Source organism: Grampus griseus, assembly GCF_964374135.1.
Source record: "Grampus griseus genome assembly, chromosome: 5".
NCBI classification, from domain to species: Eukaryota; Metazoa; Chordata; class Mammalia; order Artiodactyla; family Delphinidae; genus Grampus; species Grampus griseus.
This window is the reverse complement of record NC_138998.1, coordinates 50,034,529-50,062,022: the sequence shown is the minus strand read 5'-3', so window position 1 is coordinate 50,062,022 and position 27,494 is coordinate 50,034,529. Positions and strand designations below refer to the sequence as shown.

The window sequence follows — 27,494 nt, the reverse complement described above, 5'->3', positions numbered from 1 at the left end:
GACACACAGACATAGAGATCAAACTTGTGGTTGCCAAGGGTGAGTGGGGAAGGGAGAGGGATGGACTGGGAATTTGGGGTTGGTAGATGCAAACTATTTACATTTAGAATGGATAAACAACAAGTTGCTACTGTGGAGCACAGGGAACTATATCCAGTCTCTTGGGATAAACCATAATGGAAAAGGATATTTAAAAAAAGAATGTGTATGTGTGTACAACTGAGTCACTTTGCTGTACAGCAGAGATCGGCACAGCATTGTAAACCAACTATACTTCAATAAAAAAAATGAAAAGGCAACCTATGGGACGGGAGAAAATATTTGCAAATTATATATCTAATGAGGGGTTAATATCCAAAATTTATACTCATACAACTCAATTAAAGAAAAAAGCAGTGCAATTAAAAAATAAGCAAAAGAGGGCTTCCCTGGTGGCGCAGTGGTTGAGAGTCCGCCTGCCGATGCAGGGGACACGGGTTTGTGCCCCGGTCTGGGAAGATCCCACATGCCGCAGAGCAGCTAGGCCCGTGAGCCATGGCCGCTGAGCCTGCGCATCCGGAGGCTGTGCTCCGCAATGGGAGAGGCCACAATACTGAGAGGCCCGCATACTACAAAAAAGAAAAAAAGCAAAAGAAATAATTAGACATTTTTCCAAGGGAGACATGCCAAGTGTCCAACAGGTACATGAAAAGATGCTCAATATCACTAATCATCAGGGTAATGCAAATCAAAGCCACAATGAGCTACCACCTCACACCTGTTAGAATGGCTATTCTCAAAAAGAAAAGAGATAACATGTGTTAGTGAGAATGTGGAGATAAGGGAATCCCTGTACACTGCTAATAGGCCTGTAAATTCGTGCAGCTACTATGGAAAAAAGTATGGCGTTTCCTCAAAAAATGTAAAATAGAACTACCACATGACCCAGCAGTTCTACATCTGGGTATTTATCCAAAAGAACAAAATGACTGTCTTGAAAAGATATCTGCACCCTCATGTTTATTGCAGCATTATTTACAATAGCCAAGACATGGAAACGCAGATGCATGGATAAAGAAAATGTGGTGTATATACACAATGGAATATTATTCAACCATAAAAAGAAAGGAAATTCTGCCATTTGCAACAACATGGATGGACCTCAAGGGCATTATGCTAAGTGAAATGAGTCAACCAGATGAAGACAAATACTGTATGATCTCACTTACATGTGAATAATTTTTTAAAAACCCAAACTCACAGATAGAGAGAACAGACTGGTGGTTGCCAGAAGTCAGAAGTAGGGGAGGAGGGTGTGAAACAGTTGAAAGTGGTCAAAAGAAACAACCTTCTAGTGATAAGGTCAATAGTCCTGGGTAGATAGTGTACAGCGTGGTGATTATAGGTAACGATGCTGTATTGTGTATTTGAAAGTTGCTGAGAGAGTAGATCTTAAAGGTTCTATAACTATGTGTAGTATGGATGTTAACTAGACTTATTGCAGTGATCATCTCGCATGATGTACAAATATTGAATCATCATGTTTAAATACCTAAAACAAATACCATGTTATATGTCAATTCTATCTCAATTTAAAAAAAAATAAGCCTGATATTGCAGATGAGGAAACTGATGCATAGAAAATGTTACACATTTCCAAGAGAGGAGCTGGAAACCTAAGTCTGTCCGATGCGACTACAGGCTCTTACCCACTAGGGTCTGCCACATTCATGTGCTACATCAAGAATGGGGACTCAAGGCTAATATTCCTGCCCACAACACAGCACCTCATTTTCTGAAGTATTGGAAGAGCCCCTAGAAACAAATCTGTTCCAGTATTCTTCATGTACAAGAGCAGAAACACATCCAGAGAAGTAATGTGACTTTCCTAAAACCACCCAGAGAGTCAATGTTCGAAAGGCCACGAAAGGCAATCAAGTGTCTCCAAACAGAACTCAGGAAAGGGCCATTCACGGCCTGGATCTTCCACGGCACATGAAAAGAAAGAAAAACATAGCAATCAAATTTTTTCCTTGGAACCAAAAATGGGGGCTGGGGGGGGAGAGGAGAATTCCTTTTCAAAAATCTATAAATATGATATTCAAGTGTGTCTAAATGCATTAAAGGTAAAGTGGTTTTTTATAACCCTCACCATTCTTCCAGGGGTCCCCAACTAATGGCCCACAAGCTGAATCTAGGTGTGCTTTGGTTTCCTCTGCAGAGTTCTGGCAATAAATGTCCAGGGCTGAGAGGGAGTGATCCTTTCTTAGTTGACACATGCATGCCCGGTCCACTACAGCCCCGAGCTGCCCCCCGTTTTTGTGTTACTGAACTTTAATTATCTGTGTGTCCTTGGCTAAGTCCCTTCCCCTCCCTGTAAGCCGGAATCTTCACCTGTCGAATTGGGATGGGGGTGTTGATGACATTGTATTTTGTTTATTGCCTGCCCCCTCTCCCTAGAAGATAAGCTCTAGGAGGGCAGGGATTTTTGTCTGGTTTGTTCAGTGATGTCTCCCATAGCACCCCGAACCCTGCCTACCATGTAACAGGTGTTAAATAAACATTTAAGGGGAGAATAAATAGTCCTAAACACCCCCAAAAAAAAGAACTCAGGCAAAGGGGATGGAAAACTTTTAAGGCACAGTAACCATTCTATATCATGATGGTGATGGTTACACATTGTATATAATTACCAAAATCAATCAAACTGTTCATTTAGAATTGATACATTTTTATGTATGTAAATGATAACCTAAATAGACAAAGAAGATGAAGCTAATATACATATATAATTAAAATTAATTTCACCCACTTCCTGTTATTTTTTCCTGACCTTAGTAATTGCTGCCATTCTGGGGGGTTTCTACATGTCAGGGACGTGCTGAATGCTTTACATTCCTTATCTCATTAATCCTTGGGTATGAGTGTAGTTTGTCTAAACCGCTCAGGTGCATTTCTTTAGTCTTTCTGGGTGACACATTCTGGAACTCCATATCTATCACTGGCAGTAAAATCTTACTTAGGACTAACTAGGATTTCATTTTTAAGTGGATGAGTAGGCTGTGGTTCCACCTTCTTGCCCACTGCCTATGACTAGAAAGGTTACAGCATGCATTTATTAATTGCACCCAGGAAGCCAGTCATCCTACCAATGACCTGTGAAATAGGTGTTATTATCATTCCCACTTCCCAGATGCTAAAGTCAGAATAGAGCCCTGATGTGCCACCAGCCAGAGTGACGCAGCAGGAAGCAGCAGAGCGAAGATCTGATCCCAAGCAGTGGGAGCCCCTGAGGTTGTTTGCTTAATCCCCACACCAGGTGGCCTCCCAACCAGTGACCCCGGGCACGCTGCTGAGCTGGTGTGTGGGGGCCAGGGTGTGACCCTTGCAGAGATGACAAAAGATGATTTTCCGATGCAGCGGGCATCTCCGGACCAGTGTGGCCTCAGACAGCGGTCAGAGCTGTGGTATGTTCCCCGCAACAGGCTGCTGGGGTGAGATGCGACGTGAGAGCCTAGGAATTCGCACCGCCACTGGGCAAAGGCCCATCCGCAGGACCCAAAAGGCCCTGAGCGTTGGGGAAGGGGCTGTTTGGCGTAAGCCTCACATAGCCCTTCCGATATTGAAGAAGTTTTTGAGGTGTGTTCACCTCCTTGGTCCCTGACATTGCTGTAGACTGGAGAGAACCTCCAGGAATTTCACTAGTGCTCCTCTGGCCAACCCAGCATGTTGTTTCAGTCTCTTTTTCTTTATTTTTCTGTAGAGTTGAAGCACTGATTGAAATGCAGACCAATCCCTCTGCAAGAGAAGAATGCAAGTTACCACATCTTAACTCCTTATGAAGGTAATTGGGACAAATTAAACATGTATTGACTTTCTCAAGATAACCTGAGATTTCTGCACCCTTTGCAATTACCAGAAATAATACTACAGTGACTCAGTCTTCTGGTAATTGAAAATGCACAGCTGCAGAAGAAATTGCATGTTAATATATGATATTATCAGTGCAGGAGGGCCACCATATACAAGAATGCAGAGACTCAATTAAATACCCATTATTCGGCTTAATAATTCAGAAAGATCAGGAAACATTATCCCTGGTCAAATAGGCTGAATTTAATTGACACCTTCCTGGGTTCACAGAGTATATCAACTCCGGATCAAACTAAAGCAGTCTCATTTGACACAATGTAAAAGATTAATACAAGACAAAGAGGACAAATGACTGATCAGTCAGGGAATTAGTGTTACTGAACCAGACTTGGGTCCGCTTACCCTACATGCAGTAAAGCCAATCTACTGACACCGGCTTGTGGCGAAGAAAAGTGCAGCATTTATTGCAGAGAACCAAGCAAGGAGTCCAGGCAGCTAGTGCTTAAAAGGCCTGAACCTACCCCCCAACCCACCCCAACCGAGGCTTTCAGAGAAAGGTTTTTAAAGATAGGGTGAGGGAGGGAGGGTTTGAGGTGTGTGATCCGCTCATGGACATTCTTCTGATTGGTTGGTGGTGAGATAATTGGGAGTCAACGTCATCAACCTTCTGCTTCCAACCAGTCTGGGATCTAGGTGCTTGTGGACAGCATACAGTTAACTTCTTCCTCCTGGTGTTTTTTTCAGTATCTGCAAAACAGCTAAAGGACCTGGCTCAGAATATTATCTATAGCCCTTGAAAAGCAACTGAATGTCCTTGACTTTGTTTAATGGCTAAAGTATTATTATCTTGTCTTGCTTGACTGTTTTCCTTTCTGCATTTTCTCACTTTTCTGATTAAATTTATTCTTTAACCAAAGTTTTTCTACAGACAAAAGGCAGACGGAGGACATATGGGTGGAGAGGTCTGTTCTGGGAAGGCCCCATAGGGTCCTGCTCTGTTACACTATGACTTATTTTGCTTTGAAGAGAAGATATGTACCTTTTAGTTACCATGTATGCTTTTCTTTTGTGAGATTTAATGAAAACATTCAGTTACTCAATAAATACTTCCTGAGCACTAGCTATGCACCAGGCACTCAGGTACTAGGGGTTCAGCTGCAAAATAAAGAGACAAAAATATGTGTCTTCATAGAGCCTAAACTCTAGTTGGTGGAGACAAGCAATCAATGAGTAAAATATATCGAATGACAGAAAACTTAAAGTGCTGTGAGGAAAAGTAAAGCATGGAAGCAAGATGGGGACTGCCAGGGCAGGGAACAGCAGACTGCAGTTATACATAGGATGGCAAAGAAAGGGCTGGATGAAAAGACAATAAAAATATAGTCATTAGAGCATCATTTGTGATAAAGATAAATATTGCCAGCAACCTAGATATCTGTCTATAGGAGATTGGTTAAATATTTTATGATGCATCTATATAGTAGAATACTATATAGCAAACAAAAAAGGTCCTACAAATACAAAATGAACTCCCAAGATATATGAAGTGATAAAAACAAGGTGCAGAATGATGTATAGCAGGGGTCCCCAACCCCCAGGCCACAAACCGGTACTGCTCTGTGGCTTGTTAGGAACCGGGGTGCACAGCAGGAGGTGAGAAGCGGGCGAGTGAGCAAAGCTTCATCTGTATTTACAGCCGGCCCCCTTCGGGCACATTACCACCTGAACTCCGCCTCCTGTCAGCATCATGGTGAGTTGTATAATTATTTCCTTATATATTACAATGTAATGATAATAGAAATAAAGCACACAATAAATGCAATGTGTTTGAATCATCCCGAAACCATCCCCCCACGTTCCCCCGGTTCGTGGAAAAATTGTCTTCCACAAAACTGATCCCTGGTGCCAAAAAGTTGGGGACCACTGATATATAGAGTATGCTTCCATTTACGTCTATCATATACATGATATATATATACACACATAATATTTTTATAAATGCATGGAATCAGTGGAAACATACATAAAAAACTGTTAGTAATGGCTGTCTTTGGAGTGGAGAACAGGATGATTCATGGACAGGTGAGGGTGAAATACTTTGTATCCCATTACTATGTATATGTACTACTGTATGGTCAGGCCATTCAAGATGGCTGTTCTCTTGCTCTGGGTCCATCGTCTGCTTGACCAAGCCCTGCTTCACTCACATGACTACCCAATCCTCTTAATTATAGGGCTTAATTAGTCCCAGGAAACTGATGAGCCCATCTGACATCAATTCCCCTATAAATGGTAGCTTTTTTCTCCCCCTGAGTAGCAGAGACTATTGCCATGACCTGCCTGCTGTCGGCTGTACACAGTGGGGATGTCGCTCCAGGACTTTTTGATTCAGACACGTAAGATCCCCTGTCCCATAAACTGTTGTTGTCTCTATCACTGTCTCCTGGTTCCTTCTTTGGTCTCAAGGCTGGACAACTACCAGGCTTTCGGGCCTGCAGGGTGCAGCCCAGCAACTGATGAGCCAGCCAGGAGGCCAAGGAAACTCTCGTGAGTGCAGAGATGTGAAGAAATGAGGACAGGGGACGGAAAATTGCAGATGTGATCCTGGGGTGGCCGCCCACTAGCCTGTGAGGCCCTGTGGCAGCTGTCTACCGTGACAGATGTCTTTCTCTTCCATTAGAGTGACGATATCCTGTTAACCTCAGAGTCTCCTTGCACTTTAAAAGTAGCAGCCCCGCACTTGTGGCTCATCTGACTACACGGGGATGGCTGGTGAATGCAGACAGAACGCAAGGACCTGGATTATCTACAAAATGGCAGCATACCCCCGACCCACCCCCGCTCAACGACTACAGGCACAGGCTTTAGGGATGTTAACTGAGGGACAGGATCGGGAACTGGAGTGGCCAGTTACCCGGAGGGTCTGCTTGGGCCTGTGGCAACGGCGTAATCATAAGGTGCCCTTGGGCTTCTGGTCCCACCTAAGGAAGGAGGCAGAGCCCTGACACAGTGTGATGGAACAGTAGCGACGTGTATCTACAATGCCGGGCAACAGGCAGAGGAAGATACCAAAAGGCCCACCCGAGTCAGGGAGCAACGCGAAACACCACTCTTCGGGGTTGAGAACAGCTGTGTGTGGGACCTACGGGACCCACGGACGTCGATAGTGACCAAGGAACCCACATTACTGGCCGTGAGGTTCAGGAAAGGGCCGATGCAAATGAAACGTGCTGGCGTTTCCACGTGCCTTACAGCCCCACTGCTGCCGGGCTAATGCAGAGGGTGAGTGGGCCGCGTCAGCAGCAGGTGAGATGGGAAAGCCGCTCTCAACGTGTGGACACAGCCCAGGAGCAATGGGCCCAGTGCCCATGCCACGTGAACCCAGAGGCCGCTAGTCCACGTCAGCCGAGTTCAGCTGTTGACCACCGAGGGATGTTGCCAACTATCGGTCAGGACGATAAGTCGCTTTCGCCCTGGCCACGGCATCTACCCCCAGGGAACACATTATAAAACCGGCCCTGAGACTGGCAGGTAAGTCCCCGCGGGTTTGGGTTTGCTGCCTCGTCGGGAATAGGATTAGAAAGGGATTTACAGATCTCACCTGTCTCCTGCCCGGCCCCACCTAAGACCACTGAGGTAATGAATCCAGGCCCTGACTGAAGGAAGGCACCATCATATTAACCCCGTGGGCCTCTCCAGGATTCGGCACTGGCTGTAGGGACTGAGGGTGGAGAGGCGGGATGGTACTGCCCCCCGGGACAGGAGCCACAGACAGGGGTGGTACTATCTCAGGCTGCTGTTACTGCTTGTATTTTGTTTAATGGTCATGATCTTCCCTGCACTGTGCCTGTTATGAACATCTTACATTTTGTCCCTGATCTGAGTGGAGGGAATCTGTTCACGAACTGGGCACAGTGGTGGCCTCACTGCAAAACGAGTCTGAGTGCTGGGTTGACAGCGAGATGCCATTGTCATTCTCCTCTGGACTTTCATGAAAAACTGACCTTAGAAGCAGCGGGCTCCAAAGTTTGCCCACTTCTTGGACTCTCGATACTCCTTAGCTGCTATTGCCTGTATCGCATTTGTGGTATTTGGTTGCAGCGCCCTCTCTGTACCTGACCCCAGGGGTATCACGGAAGAGAGGTGGGCCAATATTGCAAGGGTGGTGCAGGGTCTGTAGGGGTGGAGGGTATGGTCAGGCCACTCAACATGGCTGTTCTCTTGCTCTCTGTCCATCCCCTGCTCCACCAGGCCCTGCTTCACTCACATGACTCTCCAATCCTCTTAATTATAGGGCTTAATTAGTAACTGCCTGCATGCTTGCCCCCTGCCCCAGCCCCTGGTTCCCTGGCAACTGATGAGCCCACCTGACATCAAGTCCCCCTCCCCCATAAATGATAGCCTCCTCCGCTGAGTAGTAAAGTCTGCTGTCATGTCCTGCCAGCCGTCTGCTGCACATGGTGGGATGTCACTCCAGGACTTTTTGCTTCAGATATGTAGGATCCCCTGTCCAATAAACCATTGATGTCCCTGTTGCTGTATCCAGCCTCTTTCTTCAGTTTGGAGGCTGGGCAACTACAAGGCTTGCAGACCTGTAGGGTGCAGCCCAATAACTACTTAGTCAGAATAAATAAGACGTAAACTAAGAACATGATGACTGTGCAATTAGAAAATGATGTAAAGACACGTATTTATAAAACCTGGTGACCTAGATAGCCCTCTAGCCTAGGTAGTGAATGAATGGGGTAGTTCATAGAAACATGGATTCACTTCTGATGAGCTGATGACCTTGTTGACAGTGACCCTTTCAAAGCAATTTTATTTTTTTAAATGGAGATCTCGGCCTTTTTTTAAAAAAAATAAATTTATTTATTTATTTTTGGCTGTGTTGGGTCTTGGTTGCTGCGTGCGGGGTTTCTCCAGTTGCGGCACGTGGGGGCTGCTCTTGGTTGTGGTGCGCGGGCTTCTCATTGAGGTGGCTTCTCTTGTTGCGGAGCACGGGCTCTAGGCACGCGGGCTCAGTAGTTGTGGCTCGCGGGCTCCAGAACACAGGTTCAGTAGTTGTGGCACGCAGACTTAGTTGCTCCACAGCATGTGGGATCTTCCCGGATCAGGGATCGAACCCGTGTCCCCTGCATTGGCCGGTGGATTCTTAACCACTGCGCCACCAGGCAGGTCCCCCAAATCTTATTTTGATTAATGGATTGTAGTTATTGTGATTGCAACGCTTAGATTTTTTTCACCTTTCTAATCAAATAGAAGCTGTATTCATTTACTAGGGCTGCCACAATGAAGCAGCACAAATAGAAATGTGTTGTCTTGAAGTTCGGGAGGCTAGAAGTCAAAAACCAAGGAGTCAGCAGGGCCATGCACCCCCTGAAGCCTGTACTTGGACATTCCTTGCCTCTTGCTAACTTCTAGTGGTTTGGGATTCCTAGGCTTGCAGTTGTGTAATCCTCACATGTATTGTTTCCTCCGTTTGTCTTAACTTTCAGTTTCGTTTTGATTCTTTTTCCAGTAAGCAAAGCTCAGACTCCACGCCCCACCCACCTCTCCTCTCGCGCCAACCATAAGTTGCTGCCTCGTTCACTCTGTGGCAGTCAGACTCTAACAGAACCATGGCCCTGATGCAGGCTCCAGGGGGCCCCAGCCCTGGGCAGACCTGCGCACTGATCCTGATCTTCACCGTGCTCCTGCAGGCCCTCTGTGTGGCCGTGACTTACGTGTACTTCACCAACGAGCTGAAGCAGGTCAGTACGATGCGCACGCTCTCTGAACAGAGGCTCTGGGCAACCCTCCGGTTAACTGCCTTTATTGGCTCCTCTGGGAAGACTTTACAGAGGAAGAGAATCCTCTCTTTCTCTGTCTGGGGACCCCAACTGCTAATGCATATCATTACTGAGGACTTTGCAAAAGCGAATTGAAGGGACTCTGTGCACAAAGTGCAGTTACAGAACTGGCTCCACCAGTTACGAGAAGATGCGGGCAACAAAACTCCTGAGGTAGTTTTGTCTTCAACAGAATGTTATAATATTAACAGCTGCCGTTCACTGAGTGCTTTCTGCTTAATGCTTTATAGTTCTTGACTCAAATTCTTGGGAGTGAGAGTAACTGCATCAGGGCAGGACTGTATCTGCTTTTGCTTTCTGTGACACGTCTAGGTGCTAGCACAGAGCTCCCACATAGTAGGTGTTCACTAAACACCTGTTGAATGAATAACCAGCCTACACCAATGTACTGCCAGGATACAGGGAGTAGGGTAGAGTTGAGGCTTAACCCAAAGCCAGGCTCTAAACCACTTGTAATAATGCTGTTTTGTGTTCCAAATGTGGCTAATTCCAGTGGATTTTGAATGCAAAATGACTGAAAATAAGCCAACCCCAGGTTTTGGCTTTCTGTGTACATATTTTTTTCATTTAATTTTTTTTATTGGCGCATAGTTGATTTACAATGTTGTGTTCGTTTCCGCTGTATGGCAAAGTGAGTCAGTTACACATAGACATATATCCACTCTTTTTTTCTTTTTTAGGGTTTACAAATCTTTCTTTAATGACTCTTTAAAAATTAGCAAAACTGGTTCTACTCAAATAGAATGATATCCACTCTTAAAATTTTTTTTAATTTTTATTTTCTTTTAAAGATTTTTTTTGATGTGGACCATTTTTAATGTCTTTATTGAACTTGTTACAATATTGCTTCTGTTTTATGTTTTGGTTTTTTGGCCACAAGGCATGTGGGATCTTAGCTCCCTGACCAGGGATTGAACCCTCACCCCCTGCATTGGAAGGCAGAATCTTAACCAGTGGACTGCCAGGGAAGTCCCTATCCACTCTTTTAGATTTCTATTCCCATATAGGTGATTACAGAGTATAGAATAGCATTCCCTGTGCTATTCAGTAAGTTCTTATTAGTTATCTATTTTATATACAGTAGTGTGTATATGTCAATCCCAGTCTCCCAGTTTATCCCTCCCCCCCATTCCCCCCTGGGTTGTTTTCTACATCTGTGACTCAACTTCTGTTTTGTAAGTAGGTTCATTTGTACCATTTCTTTAGATTCAACATATAAGCAATATCATATGATATTTGTCTTTCTCTGTCTGACTTCACTCAGTAAGACAATCTCTAGGTCCATCCATGTCACTGCAAATGGCATTATTTTGTTATTTTTTATGGCTGAGTAATATTCCATTGTATACAGTACCACATCTTCTTTATCTATTCCTCCACCGATGGACATTTAGGTTGCTTGCATGTCCTGACTATTGTAAATAGTGCTGCAATGAACACTGGGATGCATGTATCCTTTCAAATAATTGTTTTCTCCAGATATATGCCCAGGAGTGGGATTGCTGGATCATATGGTAGCTTTATTTTCAATTTTTTAAGGAACATCCGTACTGTTCTCCATAGTGGCTGTATCAATTTTTTCTCACCAACAGTATAGGAGTTTCGGTGTATATTTTGACTAACTGTATATTGTATAGTAGGGAACTTCGAGCTGGAAGGAATTTTGGATACCCCTCGTTGTATAAATGAGACTAGAAACTGCCAGAGAAATGACTTATCCGAGCTCAGGCAGAAATTTGGAAGCAGAGCTGGACCCAGCTCAGCTCATAGGGAATGCTTCTCCCATCACAGCAGGGTGTCAGCAGGGTTAACCTATCTCCCCCTTGTGCTGAACAGCACCCTGCTGCATGGTGAAACATCAGATCTGTCAGCTGGGCAGGAAATGAAAGGCTAAGGGTCTTGGACAAATATAAAATAGTGTTTATCTGTTAAGGAAATAAATGCAGTTTGCATATCCTGTGGAGTATAAACTTTGCTCTCAACTGGTTGGGAATTTCCTTTGGAAATGAAGTGAATAAAACAAGAGTCAACAAGTAATTATACAAATGATCACTACCATTAGATGGCCAGTAAAGTCAGCTTTGTTACAGGGCAATTTCAAAGAGCCTGTATTTGTAAGAAAAAAAAATCAACGTGATTATAATCATGCCTTTTAGTTCTACGTCTGCCCGAGAGACTGGAATGCTGCTGTGTTTCCCAGTTTGGAGCCAGCATGTCCTAAGCTTTGTTAACTTTGCAGTATAAATAGTGAGTCTGTGTCTCCATATACAAGAGGTTCCCTCAATTTGCTAACGTCACAAGTTGGCCTCATTTTAAGACTGAAGCAACTCATTATTTACTGATCTGAGTTATGCAATTGTCTGTGTACATGATCAAGTTTCTTTGAATTCTATAAAAATGAAAATTTCAAAGTTTAACATCTCCCCACTTGCACCCATTTTTCCTGATTGCATGTTTATATGTGTACACTTCTGTATAGACATGCAGAAGAATTTATTAAGAGTATCAGAAAGAAGAGAATTAAGAGATACTGAGCAAAAACTGTTCCAGAAACTTTCAAAATACTGCCCTATTTAATCCTCATAACAATTCTGTAAAGTAAATACAATTATCCCATTTTATAGATGAACAAACCAAGACTCAGGGAAGTTAGGTAAAATTTTGAACCCAGGCATTAAATAGGGGCTCAGTAAATGGTAACCATTGTAATCAGCATTGAGAAGTCTCTTGGAGTTGTCACCCTCTTCATCAGGAATTTATGCAAGGGAAAATGAATCTGAATCCTTTGGGTGACTGTGTAGAGTTTGGAAAAGCATATTCAACACAAGTATTAATTTTCTAAATCAGATCACAGGTTTCACTCTGGCAAGCAAAAATTTGCAGAAGATAACAGTGGGCAAGGGTTATAGGGAGTGTGGGTTGAGCTGGGCTGAGGGATGTTGGATTGGACCCTCACAGTTAAGCCTGTAGATCTGCGAGCATGAACAATAAATATGGGCTTAGCCTCTAAAGTCTATGACTCTGAGAAAGTTTTATGACAAGGGGACTACCTATTGCTGTGGCATTATAGACGGGGAAGACAAAGGAGAAGGAGACCCTAATCCACTGATGTCCATAAATGATCCTTTATGCTATTTGTGTTTGCAGAAACTGATTGTCAGAGGCTAATGTCTGGGCAGCAGAGAGGGTCAGGGCTGCCACCTTGAAGTCTCTGAGCCAGCCAACCAGCAAAGGAGTCCACCCTGCTGACTTCAAGCCCTGCCAAGGACTGGTTGGCCCTGGCCTAGACAGTCCCACTGTTTGTGATGGCAACAGCAGCAGTTGAGTGGAATCCACTTCTCAGAACCAAGGGCAATAGCCATCTCTCTCCTTCTAGAATTGTCCAGATAAAAACAGCACACTCATCCCCCTGCACCCAACACCCAGATGTGGTTAGCAAGAGAACAGCCCCAGCCTGAGAAGTGCTGTAGGAAATTCAGCCTCAAAGTGTGAAAGGATGTGAAAATGAAAGGGGGAGAGAGACATCATATTAATCATCATTACTCATTCTTGGAATAACCATAGCACCACCTTGCCCATGTGTCAGTTACTTGTGTTGGCCTAGGTCTGTAGAAGAAACTGCTAAATATGAAACATGTGGGATGGGATGCAGAGTGGCTGGGGCTTTCTGTTGTTCAGAAGTCAATATGGGTTGGCCAAAAATTTCGTTCAGGGTTTGCTGTGGAAAACCCCGAACGAACTTTTTGGCCAACCCAATAGAAGCATAAAAATATCTAGAAGGAGAAATAAGTTGTGATCTTTAGAGGGTAGAATTATGGGTGCCTCTTTTTAATTTTTCTATATTTTATCAAATTTCTACAGCTAATGTTGTAAAAACATGTATGCTATCCATATGATTTTCATACAGATCTAAAGAGCATGCCATTTTTGAATAGTCTTAAGAGAAAACAACCATATACAAAATTGCCCACACCCAGTCTAATCTCAACCCTGTAAAAAAAGAGATCAGGGCTTCCCTGGTGGCGCAGTGGTTGAAAGTCCGCCTGCAGGGGACACGGGTTCGTGCCCCGGTCTGGGAAGATCCCACATGCCGCGGAGCGGCTGGGCCCGTGAGCCATGGCCGCTGAGCCTGCGCGTCCGGAGCCTGTGCTCCACAGCGGGAGAGGCCACAACAGTGAGAGGCCCGCATACCGCAAAAAAAAAAAAAAAAAAAGAGAGATCATCCAAAGGTTAACTAGGAGGTGGAATGAGGGTGCATTGGAGGGTTTTATTTGTTTTACTTTTAGAAAAGTATTCTATAATTTTCTATATTTTCCAGGCTGCCTGTGTATCCTCAGCGTCTTTAGGCTTCATTCAATCTGGGTTAACACTGGAGTCTCACTAGCTTGTCAGACTCCCTCCCACGTCTAGTTAGGACCTTAGTTTTCAAGGTTCTCCCTCCCCACCTCCTGAAAGTGTTTCTGGAAAATCTCCAGAGGGTCTCCAGAGGCCAGCAGTTGGTCCTGACCTGGGCTGGCTCCTGCTCTCTTCCACTCTCTCAAACTCCACTTGACTTCACAGGGGCTGGCAGCTACCCTGACCGCCTGATCCCAGCACCTCTCAACTCTGCCCTGTCCTGTCCCCAGCCTCAGCCTCCAGGGCCTCAGCCCTTTCATGCTGAGACAGCGTCCAACTGCTGTGAAGTAAGATGACAAGTTGCTCCCTCCCTTCTGTGTCATGCACATTGTTTGGTCCCAACAGGTTACGAAAATCAGTTAAGCCTGTTTATTCAGTTTCATCAGTCAACGCCCGGCCAAGGCACACCCAGTCCTGCTGGGCTGGGAAATGGCAAATACAACTGTTCTTCCTGGAACTACCCTCAGGCCTCGTTGGTGAATCCAGCTCTTCTTCCCTGATCCTCCCCTCAGTTTGCTAGACATGCTCTTCTATTTCTAAATTGAGTTCCTTCCTTGGAAAGGCTTTTTAAGCTCACATAAATTGCAGATGAAAATTAATGTCTACAGTAGAAGAACATGGAGGTGGGTAGGATCAAAGGAATGGTGTCTAATTTCATCGCCAGTCATAACTCAGGTGGTCCCAGCTGTCACCCCCACTACATCTACGAGGCGAATGTTTTACTCTTGGAATTTTAAAAAGGAAGAAAGAAAAGAAACATTTACCTAAAAGTAAATGAATGTTCTATGCCAGAGTGTGGGGAAGGAATTAATTATCTCAGGTTTGTCACTTTTATGCTTGAGAGACCTGATCAAACGTCCAGGGAGTACATGGCTGACAGTACAGACCTGCATGATTCTGGCTGAAAGCTCTCGTAAATATTTAAGTTATTTTGATTTGGAATGAGATCATCTTTCTATAGGAGGGAGCAGATCATCGTTAAGTTTGATCTTTCCTTCAAGCTTTGAAGTCCCCTAAGTTCAAATAACAGAAGAAAATGGCTATTTTCCCATTTATTTCCCCAGAGAAAGGCAATTCAATGGACTTGTAGAGAGAAATAACATCTCCTGAATCCCAGTTGTTAAAAATGAAAACAGGAAAAAAAAAAAAAAATCTGACCTTGCATGAACATCCTGTTTTTCTTCGTAAGATTAATCAGTTGTCATTCTAGAGTGCTCTGGGTGGTTTGGGGTGTGTGTGTGTGTGTGTGTGTGTGTGTAACATCAAGCACAGACTTTGTTGGCAAGGATCTAGCCATTGTAAATGTTTACCCTCAATCAGAAGGGAGCAAACCTTCAAATGGTGTTTCGAGTCTCTGCAGGTAAATCCCTAGCTGGTGTGGACATTCAAACGTCTAGTGGTAACGTAGTCTGGCTTCTGCCGTCCAGAGGAGTAGAAATCACAACAATAACTAGAATCTACTAAGACAATCAAAGCTCAGATGAAGAAACAGAACATTACCTGCACCCTAAAGGCTTTGGCTAATTTTTTATTTAGGATCCTGGAATGTAAACAAACTCCACTGCTTACTTTGTACCTGGTGGGTTTCTAGCTGTAGGATGGGAGTCACGCTATGTCAGAGCTGGAAGAAACCTCAAAGATCACCACAGTGAGCCAGCTCAAATGCAGATGAAGAAGAGATGTCGAAGAGTAGAAGCAATTTGTTGAGGGACATACGAGTGCTCAAGGGCAGGGGCAGCAAAGGGCATTGTGACCCTGGATGCCTGGCCCACACCTGTTTCCCTTCCACCACATCGAACTGCTTACTTTTATTCAAAGGACAAAGGACGGCATGCTTACTTTTACTTCAGGCAATGAGCTTTTCCAAGGTGCTAAGACTTCTCTGAACCCGTCACCAGCTTCTGTTGTTTTAACTTGTAAATGAACAAAAAGAAAAACCACTTGTGCATAATATTGTGTTATATTCATCTCAACCCAGATGCAGGACAAGTACTCCAAAAGTGGCATAGCTTGCTTCTTAAAGGACGATGACAGTTCTTGGGATGCCAGTGATGACGAGAGTATGATCAACCCCTGCTGGCATGTGAAGTGGCAACTCCGTCAGTTTGTTAGAAAGGTAAGTGAACCACGGGGTCGCTTTACCAGCAGGCATAGAAGGTCAGAGGAGAAGGACTATTTTAGATAAAGTCTAGAGTCCTTATTTTGTAAGGGAGGAAACGGGGGCCCAGAGTGTTTAAGTGATTGTCCCCAAATTCACTGAACTAGGAAAAGATGGGACAGCACCAAACAGTGGGTCCTGATCAACTCGTGGTCTAGAGTTTATTCCTCTCCTCCAGAGACCTCCTTCATCTAGTCTAAACTTTTTATCTCACCTTGTGGAAACTGAGGCACGGACAGAGCAATGTGTTCAAGGTCACACGACGATAAAGGACGTGTGTGATTTCTTTTTTTATTCAGAAGACAAAAGAAACCAAACAATGGTGTTTTATATTCTTCCCACATTGTTGTTCTCTGTTATTTTTGTTTTTTCTCTTCTTTTTTTTTTTTTTACAAACCCTTGTGTCGCCACATTGTTGTTCTCTGGAATTAAGTCTATTTATTTTTGTGCATATAGAGATGAAGAAAGAGGAAAGGAAGAGGGAAGAAAGAGATACTTTGAGAAATTGAAGGTGATGACATCTCAATTTACAGTTAATAAATGACACATTACGAAATATTATTTTCTGTTTGTGAAAGTTGCTTAAATAGGATCTCCAGCAGAAACTTTGTTAGCTAACAGTTTATTTCACTAAATATGATTACTTAATTATACTTTCAGTGACAGGACATGTCAAATATAGTTTCTTCTCTCAGGCTGCTTCCTTATTTGTAAGATGGCATTAATAACATTTACCTTCTGCGTATCCGGAAAGGCCAGCTGTGAACACAAACATGAAAACTGTAAACTTCATTGTTTAAAAAAATTACTGGGGACATTCCCAGGGTAGGAGGAGGATGTGTTTTAAAGAAATGATTGTAAGTCTATTGTCTGGTACTCAGTGTGCCCTTCCATAGAAACAGTGTTGTGTCGGTGGTTAGGCTCTGATTTATAACCCTAAGCAGTCCTCGCAGTAAAGCCCAGCATCACCTGCGATGCTATTCCTATGAGAAATGAAATCAGACTTCCAGCTGGTTGTCCTAGAAACACATGTGCCTCACGGCTGCCCTGGAATCGTGGGCAGGATACCTGCTGCGCACAAGCTGTCCTGGAGCAGCTGGGACTCCACTGCCCCAAGTGAAAAACACCAGGAAAGACCCAGGGTTGGGGAAGTGTCCTGAGGAACCTGAGGAATGGGTCCCCATGGTTCCTAGGACTAGAGGGAGGATGGCGAACCCACTGGTGGCAGAGGAGAGAAACTCAGAACTAGAGTAGAAATCTGGAGACCGAGGAGGGGGCTGGATGCTGGGCCTGGGAGTGGGGAGATGAGAGAAGCCGTGTGGGTGGGTTTTACAGGTCTCTTTCCTGCTCTTCCTCCGTCCCCCCCATTCTCACATCCTGCCACTGACTAGAAAAGAGAGGGCGCACAGCGGTGGATGAGAGTGTAGGAGGGGAAAAGAGTTCCCCATTTTTCCAGGCACTGTGAAGTGAACAGACAATTTCCCATAAACATCCTATGCCCGTTATGTGTATTATCTCCCTTAATCCTCAAACAGCTCTGTGAGGAAGGAATCATTATTATCTTCTTTTTTTAAACAAATAGATGAAGAAATTAAAGTAGTTCATATCAGTTAAGTAACTTGAGTAAAGTTTCCCAGGGCTGCTAATGAACAGATTTGAATCCAGTCCATCTGATTGTACTACAATCTTTTTTTTTTTTTCTTGGTGGCACTGTGTTAAGGACCACACTGTAGGACTTACCCTGTTCCCTTTCCTCCTCCTCCTTTTTCCTTCCTTCCTTCCTTTCTGGCCCAGAATGAGAGTGAGAGAGCTAATGTGTTGAGGCCACCCCTTGCTTCCCTTCCCACACGCCAGTGTCCGTTGCCCTACAGGCAGCCCCCCATTATCTGGGGTCAGAGCTTTCGACAGAGGAAAAAGAAGAGAGCTTCTGATTTGGAGCAGGAGTGCAGAGGAAGGGAGTTTCTGACGGTTGTATAATTAACAACAGTGACGGGAAAGGTGGGCAATGATGGGCAAAACCCCCAGGGGTGACAGAACTGAGTGGAGAGGCATTTAAAGATGAGTCATGGATGGGTCACGTCAGGGTCGGCTCATTTAACAGAAATGCTAGATTTCGTTCTTTATTACTGGTTTTCCCCACTGGTTAGCACAAAGAAAGTGATATGAAGTGTTTAGTAAGATATGGGAATTTGGTAAAATATCTTTATGTTGAGAATGTCTCAGCCACATTCTCAGAAATGAGAGAGTGACATGGTGCTACCAGGTCACCGCTGGATGGGCTGTGCGCGTCTGTGGGCACCATGAGAGAGAGGGAGTGTGCCTTACACCTTGAGTCTTGGGTATGTCCGATAATTTAAAGCTCCTGGACTCCGACACAGTGCCTTTATACACGTATGCATGCAGCTACACACACAATGCACTATACACACACATACATGCAGACACACACAGACAATGCACTTATACACATGCGTGCATGCAGACACACACACTCAGAAAGTGCGGTGACATGGCTACCGCATCCGTCAGCCAGAAGGAGACCTGGAGAACATTAGGCTGACCTAACTTGGAGAAGGATAACTCATTGCTCCTGTGCTGCTCCAGGTGTGGCCTTTCAAAGACTTCATCCAGAAACAGAAGTCTCCCAGACAGAGGACCATCCTTCCATCCACAGTAGGGACAGCTGCCTCCATATTCATCCCAGCTCCCACCCTGCCCCACACACTATGCTTGGACAACTTAAAGCTGCCTAGGTTGATATCTTAGGTGGAAATTTTCTGTTAGACATCAGCAAGAAGAGCCACAGACATTCTATAGTCAGTCTAAATGCTTAGGGAAATTAACAAGCTTTATTCAATACTATTTGCAGATCATTTTGAGAACCTATGAGGAAACCATTCCTTCAATTCCAGGTAGTATTCTTTTTGTTGTTATTTTAATTTTCTACTGTCAGCCTTGTGATAGGGTGAATAGCTCTCCATCCTCTTTCTCTCTGCTCCCATCCACACATCCCACCTCTGACCACTGCTCAGTGTCTCAAGCTGCTTGATTCTATTTCCCTCTTTGCATTGGCAGCTAGAAAGCTCAGAAGCAAATCTGTGACCCACCTATGGTCTGAACTTCGTTTCATCTGAATTTTATTCTTCCAATGTGGATTTTCCTTTCACCTCAACTTCTTCGATTATTTATTTTTACCTTCTAATGTGGGTAGCTTTCTGGAGCATAGCTGGAAAAAAAGGGCTCCAAAGTTACCCATCTTCTCTGCTTCAGACCGCCCCTAGGCTCGAAGGCTTTCTTTATGCAAAAGCCTCTTGCTCCATCATCTCTTTCCCAGCAATCCTTCTACGCCCCCGAAATCCTCATCCTGTAGTCCTCACACCTTGGCTATCTCCACTGATGGTCACCAGCCTGCTCTTGACCCACAACGCCCTTCATTGTTATTGCCCAGGCCGGCTTCTCTAGTCCTGCAACTGGCTTCTTCCATTCCTGGATTTTCACGTAAACACCTCCTTCTCATCCTCCATCCTCATCACCTACTCATCACCTCTCAGAGAGAAGTTCCCTGACCAACTTTCTAAGTAAGTTCACCCACATCCTGTTTTTTCTATCACACTTACCTTGTTCATTTCCTTTGATTGATATATATATCAATCAAAGGAAAATATATAAATATTCTGTTTGTTCTGTCTGATTCCCTACTAGATTAAAGATCCACAAAGACAGAAAACATGCCTCTTTCTCTTACCTCTCTATTCCTAGACTTAACTGTACACCTCAAGCCTAGTAGATTCTCTCTTATGCCCCTGGTCCTTACCTGCACTGCCTTTGGTGTGTGTGTTCATGTGCATGTGTGTGTGTGTATTTTGACTGAGATGAAATTCACATAACATACAACTAGCCATTTTGAAGCGCACAATTTGGTGGCCTTTAGTACATTCACATTGTTGTGCCACCATCCCTCTCTACACAGAAAGTTCTTAATACATATTTTTTAAATCAATACATAAGTAAATACAACTGATGAATTAAATTTACTGCTGCTTTGCATTTGGCTCACCATAGCCCCATTTTCCCCTGTTAATAATCATACCAGCTTGCATACGTGTACCAGAGACTTACAGTCCTGGGGTACACCAGCCTGGCAGAGAAGAATCAGTTTTTTAATAAATATTTTATTAATGATGTCTTCCTAATTTTCAGCTATCCTTTTCCATTACAATAAGCTTCCTCATCACTTGACAATACCCACCGTCCTTTATTAAATGGGCTTTATTAAATATGAAGGCAAGACCTGGTCCCAGGGTCTAAGCATTCTTTCTGGTCATTTCCCCGAAGGCAAAAACAGTATTAGGAATGTTGAACACTACTTCTCTTCTAATGAGGAACACCAGATCCGTGGTCTACAGTAGATGCATGTACTATTTTCACTGTTGGAAGAAAAATACTCTTTTTTATTCATCCCAGTGGGGCATAGAAATCATATACTCCTCAGTATACCAAGATGTATCCATGACACCCAAATATACATATTCACAGACTTCTTTTCCAGGAGCTGTTTGCTATAGCCAGTAGGAAATGTCCTCTCTTCAGAATTTGCTTTTAAAGCTAGGCTTTCCCATATACTTGCAATGATCTCAAATGCAAGATATTTGTCACTGGATTCCATTACTGAATATTTTAAAATAAAGTGTTATGGTCTAGGGGCAGTCAAGGCATTATGAATTATTCATCAATGGTGGTTAAAAGTAAACCTTGAAAGCTGAGCATTCTGAGAGTAACATGTACTTCCGAACTGTGTTTGGTTTTCAGTATCCTGCACACACCAACCTATCCTGAATAAGTAACAACACCAGATAGATGGAGAGACTCGTTAGCATTCCTTCCTTGCCTATGAAATTTTATCACCTCCTTTCAGTTTCTTCTACTACTAGCCTAGATTAAAGCTTCCTGTTCTCAGACCTGATCAATTACAGCTATCTGCTAACTTGCCAGTCTCCAGCCCTCTCACTTTCTACCCATCAAACCTTACTATGAGGTAGTTTAGCCTAAAGCACAACACATATCTTTTTGCTTCCCTGGTCAAAACCTTCCAGAGTCTTCCCATGTCTGTAAAAATTCAAATCTCTTAGTCTAACATTCAAATCCTCTATAGTTTAAATCCTCATTCAAGCCTGAAACTGAACTCATCTGATGCCTGTATCCCAGGAATGCTTTGTGCATCCTGCCTTGGGGACACTATTCTAGATCTCTGGGAATGCCCTTTTCCCATTGCTGTGGGTCCCAAGCCTCCCCAGCCCCACCCATTTCAGAGAATTGTCCTGCCCCTCAAATGCTTTCTTGCATTCCTTTGTTTATAGTTCTTTCTCCATCTTCCTAGAAGAGTGTCAGGTATAGATGTGATGGGCACTTTGGTTTGCTGGAGTATGTGAATGAAAGGGCCTTAGTCCAAACCCCCTCCCCTGACCTCAGCTCTCCAACAAATAGGAATTTTTCCCTCCCCTGAACACCCATCACCCTTCATTTCTATTTCTTATAGGTTAATTTTCACTTTCTAATTTGTGTCTTCCCTAAAAACTGTAAGTCCCTTGAGGGCTCAGTCAGTGTAATTAGTGATTAATCTTTGAAGTTCCTGCGGAGCACTGCCTTGTCCCTGGACGTATTTGCTTGATGAAGATGTATAGTTTATCTCAACAACCAATGTAAACATCCTGGGAAGTTTGAGCTGATTTTTTTAAAGAGTAGTTTGCTGAATTTTTAGTCTTTCAGTCTGCTCCAAAGTACTTCGGATGGTGGTCAATAAATGTTATTTATTTGTTATGATCTAGTGAATCAGTGATTTTTATGCTCATATACTGGTTATCATGACAATTATGTCATTTCATATTCCCTTTGGGAGGTGAGGGAAATGACTGTTGGATACCAGTTTGTAGCATCTCTGGACAATTGTTATCACGGCTACTCCTTTAGGGTAGGTAGTATCTAGCAGGAGGAAAAAATAATTGAGATGATAAAAATTGGTATCACTCTGTTTCTATATATAACTCAAAGTGGAAATTTGCCATTAGTTCATTGTAAATGCCTTAGCAGGAATATTATAAGTCCACAGTTTTGTTGTTATTATTGTAGTTTAGGAAAAGGGTCAGAATCTTCACTTTGTTATATTCTAGTTGAACCTTACCGCTGAGATGCCGATAAACTTTAGCCCAAGTTACTGCTTATCCTTCCCATCTAAAGTACTTTTCAAATTCAACATAGGCTGAAGTGGACTGATTATAATACTAAAATGTAAATTGGTTTTATGAAAACCCATATAATCAACTTTGGGAGCCCAGTGTGCTTACAATGATAAGATTGATAAGAGCTGTGAACAGCAATGTATCTGAGATGTGTTTGACAAGTGCTGATGATTCTTTGTCATTTCTCTTTTAGAAAAGCAACAAAATATTCCTCACCTAGAAAGAGAAAAAGGTCCTCAGAGGGTAGCTGCTCACATAACTGGGACCAATCGGAAAAGCACATTCTCAGTTCTAAGTAAGAGAAAAAATGAATATATGGTTTAAAAGAAGGGAATGGAAGAATTTGTTCCAGATAATTTATTCTTTGAACTTGTATCGGAAATGTTTATATGGCTATCTACAAAATGCTCAGTAGTAATCAAGTCTCAGATTGACTCTTTTCAGAAGCAAGATTACAAGATGAATAGCTTAGTTACCGCCCTGGCATAACTGGCTTCAGGAAAATTCTGAAGTGGAAGTGGGAGAACTTTGAGTTTCCCATGCCCCCATCTTTGCTTTTCTTCTTTTTTTTTAAAAGTAATTTTTCTCTTTTTCCTCAAATCTTTCTCCACTTCAAAGGTTCTAAATCAGTCATCTACTTTCCCCATGAGTCACCAAGGCCTCCCAGCGGCATTTGTATTAGGTTGAACTATAAAAAGTTGGCCAATATTTGACCACTTTGCATTTACAGAAATGTCAGTTTCATATGGTTTAACCAAATAGGTTATGCCTAATTATTAGGTGTAGAACAGGTGTCCATATACTGCTGTGGTTAGTGCATGGGTCTTGTAATCTAAATACCCACATTGGAATCCCAGCTACTCCCTACCTAGTTCTTTGTTTTGAGCAAATTACTTAACACAATCAAGCTTCATCTTCTTCATATTCAAAGTAGAGATAATCTTTAACTCATAAAAGAGTGAAGATTAATGCAAAATGCTGTTGCACTGTAAGTACTCAATAAGTAGTGCTTTTATTTTTGTAAAAAGTTTTGTCCCAGGTTAAAGAAATTTCAGTCATCAGTTAATGAATGAAAGGTTGTTGGGGGTTTTTGTTGCTTGGTTGGTTTTTGTTTCCTTTTTTCTGGGCAGTTACCTTCATGGTATTCCTGAACTCATGTTTTGTAAATCATTGACATGTTCTGCCTATGAGTGAGATCGTTATTTCACTATTCCTGTTTACTATTCATCAATTAATATGATAGTTGTTTTCAACTCTTGAAAAACTCAATTTTGCGTCAATCATGGAGATGAGCCCAAAGTTTAAAAAAGTATCATATCTTAGTAAGGCCCATCTTCATTCAAAGTCTTTGGGATCTGAAGATCTTTAAATCTGGGCTCTTTTTGCCAAACCTTGTACCCTGTCTTATTGGACAGTCATTTCTAGCCTTCTGCTTGGATGGTGCTTTTGACACTGGGTTAGAGAAAGACCAAGGAGGAATCCAAAAAGACCTAAAAGAATAGCAGGAATTTATGAGCTCTAGACTTGAGGAAATAGATATGTTTCTTTTGGTTTCCTTCTACATCGTTGATCTGAGCTCACCAGCACAGGAAAGGAGGCAGGGGTTCTGGACAGAAATTCTTCGCAGGAGTAAAGATTGCCATCTTAGTGAACCATTCCCGTGCTACTATTCAAAGTAGATGAGGTACAAAAAAGTATGGGACTTCCAACAGATCACAGTGATATGGGAGCCTCCAGATTTCTATATGACTAGAATTTAGAATCCTTGGAAGATCGAAGGAGCAAGAAGTTTTATAATAGATTAAAATTCTTTACAATCCCAACCGAGAATTGGCTAGCCACAGCTATTGGGAAACTTCTTGTTTTGCTACAAGCTAACTTTATTTTTCTCTAAACTTCATCCCAGGCTCCAAGAATCAAAAAGCTTTGGGCCAGAAAATAAATTCCTGGGAGTCGTCAAGAAAAGGACATTCATTCTTGAATAATTTGCACTTGAGGAATGGAGAGCTGGTTATCCACCAAACAGGGTTTTATTACATCTATTCCCAAACATACTTTCGATTTCAGGAAACTGAGGAGGTTTTGGGAACAGTTTCAACAGAAGAGAACAGAAAGAAAAACAAACAAATGGTACAATATATTTACAAATGCACGAGCTATCCTGACCCCATACTGCTGATGAAAAGTGCTAGAAATAGTTGTTGGTCTAAAGATTCAGAATATGGACTCTATTCCATCTATCAAGGTGGAATATTTGAGCTTAAGGAAAATGATCGAATTTTTGTCTCTGTCACTAATGAGCAATTGATTGACATGGACCAAGAAGCCAGTTTTTTCGGGGCCTTTTTAATTGGCTAAATGATCTGCAAAGAAAAAACAGTGCCCCCAGAGAGACCTTTCACTTTTCAGAGTGATACACTGTGAAAAGACTGCAAAAGAGCTGACAAAATAAGGCAGCCTGAGCAGAGCAGCCTCAATCACGAGACTCTACAACACAAGCTTTTTTGGTATCTCTGAAAAGTGACCAACGTACTCCAAGACAGAGAAACTGACAAAAGACCTTCTGAGACTCTACCTGATATCAGCTTGCTAGCAGAAATCTAGAAGGTTCTCAGTTTACAAACATTTGCGTAGCAATTAACGTCTTCCGCCTTAACCGTCTACTCTTGCGAAGATACCAGAAGACTGAAAGTTCACGGTCAGGGTATGCAGTGTGCCAGGGGAGTTGGTGCAGTGTGGGGCCTTGTGGGAGTTGTCCTGTACCCTCGTACTCTTGGAAGTAAGAAAATTCCATTCGAAATCGTATCATTTCACTAAACAAATTAAAGTTATGTTCAGTGAACAAGGAACTATTTTCAGTTGGCCAAAAAGTTCGTTCGGGTTTTCTGTAATCATATGTAAAAATCCGAACGAACTTTTTGGCCAACCCGATATTTCTGAATGGCTTGTGCTTTTCATTCCCAGAAGTCAGGCTGACCGAAAGCACTGAAGGTATTTTTGATAAAAGACTCTAAAATGAATGATAAGCTAATCAGAAATCGGGAATTTGGCCCCTTGTGAGCAGGAGAACTGGGAAAGTGGGAAAAAAAAAAAAAAAGAACTGTTTGATAGTGTAACTTAAGGATGGGCAAGAATTAATTATGACTCTATATTTTTATACTAAAATTTAAAAATACATGTTTCTTTTTCAATAAAAATGACGTTAAAATATGTAGTTTTTGTGTATCTCGTACTTATGTTTTATAGTAACAAGATTACTAATGATGGGGAAAAGGAATTCTAATCTCTTTTTCATGGTATCGTTTATCTGACATGTGTTACTGAAGAAAGAAAGAAACTGCTCACTTTTTATATAATGTGATAAAAATATATCAGTCCTTTCCTTTATAGTTAATGCTTTTGTTATAGGTTGAATTGTGTCCCCACAAAAGGTATGTAGAAGTCCTCCTCCCCAGTACCACAGAATGTGACCTTATTTGGAAAGAAGTTGGTTGCAGATATAATTAGTAAAGATGAGGTCATAGTGGAATAGGCTGGGTCCTTAATATTGTATAATGTGACTGGTGTCCTCATTATTTAAAGAAGGAAATTTGGAAACAGGAACAGAGACACACAGGGAAAACTCCATGTGGCAACAGAGGCAGAGATTGGAGTGAGGGAGTTGCAAGCAAGGAGCTCCAAGGATTGACGGCCATCATCAGAAGTTCAGAAGACAAGAAAATATTCTACCCATAGCCTCAGAAATCTACCGACACCTTGATTTTGGACTCCTGGCCTCAAGAACTGTGAGAGAATAAATTTCTGTTGTTGAAAGCCACCCAGTCTGTGGCACTTTGGTTCAGCAGCCCGAGGAAGCTAATACAGCTTTGTACGCTATGTTCAAGAGATCTATTTTTACCGATGCGCACAGATATCACCATCTATATTTTTTTCTGAAATCTTTAAATTTGGCCTTTCATAGTTTGATAGTGGGATTCAACTGTAATTTAATTCATGTGTGATGAGCTAGGGATGGAATTTTATCTTTTACCATATCAGGGACCAGTTGTCCGGCACTGTTCATTGGCTAGTCCACTCTTTCCCCACTGATTTTAAGGTTTAATATCATATACCAACATCCCAGGGGGTCTGTTTCTGTGCTCACTTTCTTTTCCTATTGGCCTGGTTGTCCGTCCTTGCACCCATACCATCCATTTTTAAAAACTGTGATAAAATATAAATAACATAAGATTTACCATTTAACCATTTCTGAGTGTACAGTTCAGTGGCATTAAGTACATTCACACTCTTGTGCAAACATCACCCCTATTCATGTCCAGAGCATTTCATTATCCCAAACTAAAACTTTATAACCATTAAACAATAATTCCTCATTTTCCCTTCCTCCCGCCCCTGGTAATCACCATACTACTTTCTTTATGAATTTGACTGTCCTATGTACCTCATGTAAATAGAATTATGCAATATCTGTTCTTTTATGTCTGGCTTATTTGACTTAGCATAATGTCTTCAAGGTTCAATCCATGTTGAAGTATGTATCAGAATTTCATTTCTTTTTTTAAATTTTTTTAATTTAAGTATAGTTAATTTACAATGTTATGTTAATTTCTGCAGTTCATTTCTTTTTAAGTCTGAATAATATTGCATTGTTGGAAAATACATACCACATCCTGTTTATTCATTTATCTGTTGATCATACTCTGGCTTTAGTGGTTGCTATTTGCTTTTCTATAAATCTTGATGTCTTGTATGTATGTTCTTCTTTAGTCCTCTGTTTCAAAATAGCATGGGCATTTTGGTTTTTAACTCACAAACTTTGTGCAACATAAGTATCTTTCATTATGACATTTTCAGGCAAAGTTTAGAAGGAAAAAAGTTACATCTGGCAATTTAAATATTCTGGGAAAAGCCTCAAATTACATTCCAAATACAGTTGATACAGTGTCAGAACTACATGTAAACTTTTTTTTAATATAAATTTATTTTGTTTATTTATTTTTGGCT

At 42.4% G+C, this 27,494-nt stretch overlaps 1 protein-coding gene across 1 annotated transcript; it reads left to right on the top strand.

Annotated features, from left to right (window-relative positions):
* The first annotated feature begins 9,451 nt into the window (after nt 1-9,451).
* On the top strand, nt 9,452-25,700 carry TNFSF10 (TNF superfamily member 10). Its single transcript, XM_082654933.1, has 5 exons — nt 9,452-9,602; nt 16,075-16,212; nt 19,124-19,166; nt 22,684-22,785; nt 24,397-25,700. Exons 1-5 carry the CDS (start codon nt 9,471-9,473, stop codon nt 24,846-24,848), a joined length of 867 nt encoding a protein of 288 aa, XP_082511059.1. The 5' UTR covers nt 9,452-9,470; the 3' UTR covers nt 24,849-25,700.
* Nucleotides 25,701-27,494: the final 1,794 nt, after the last annotated feature.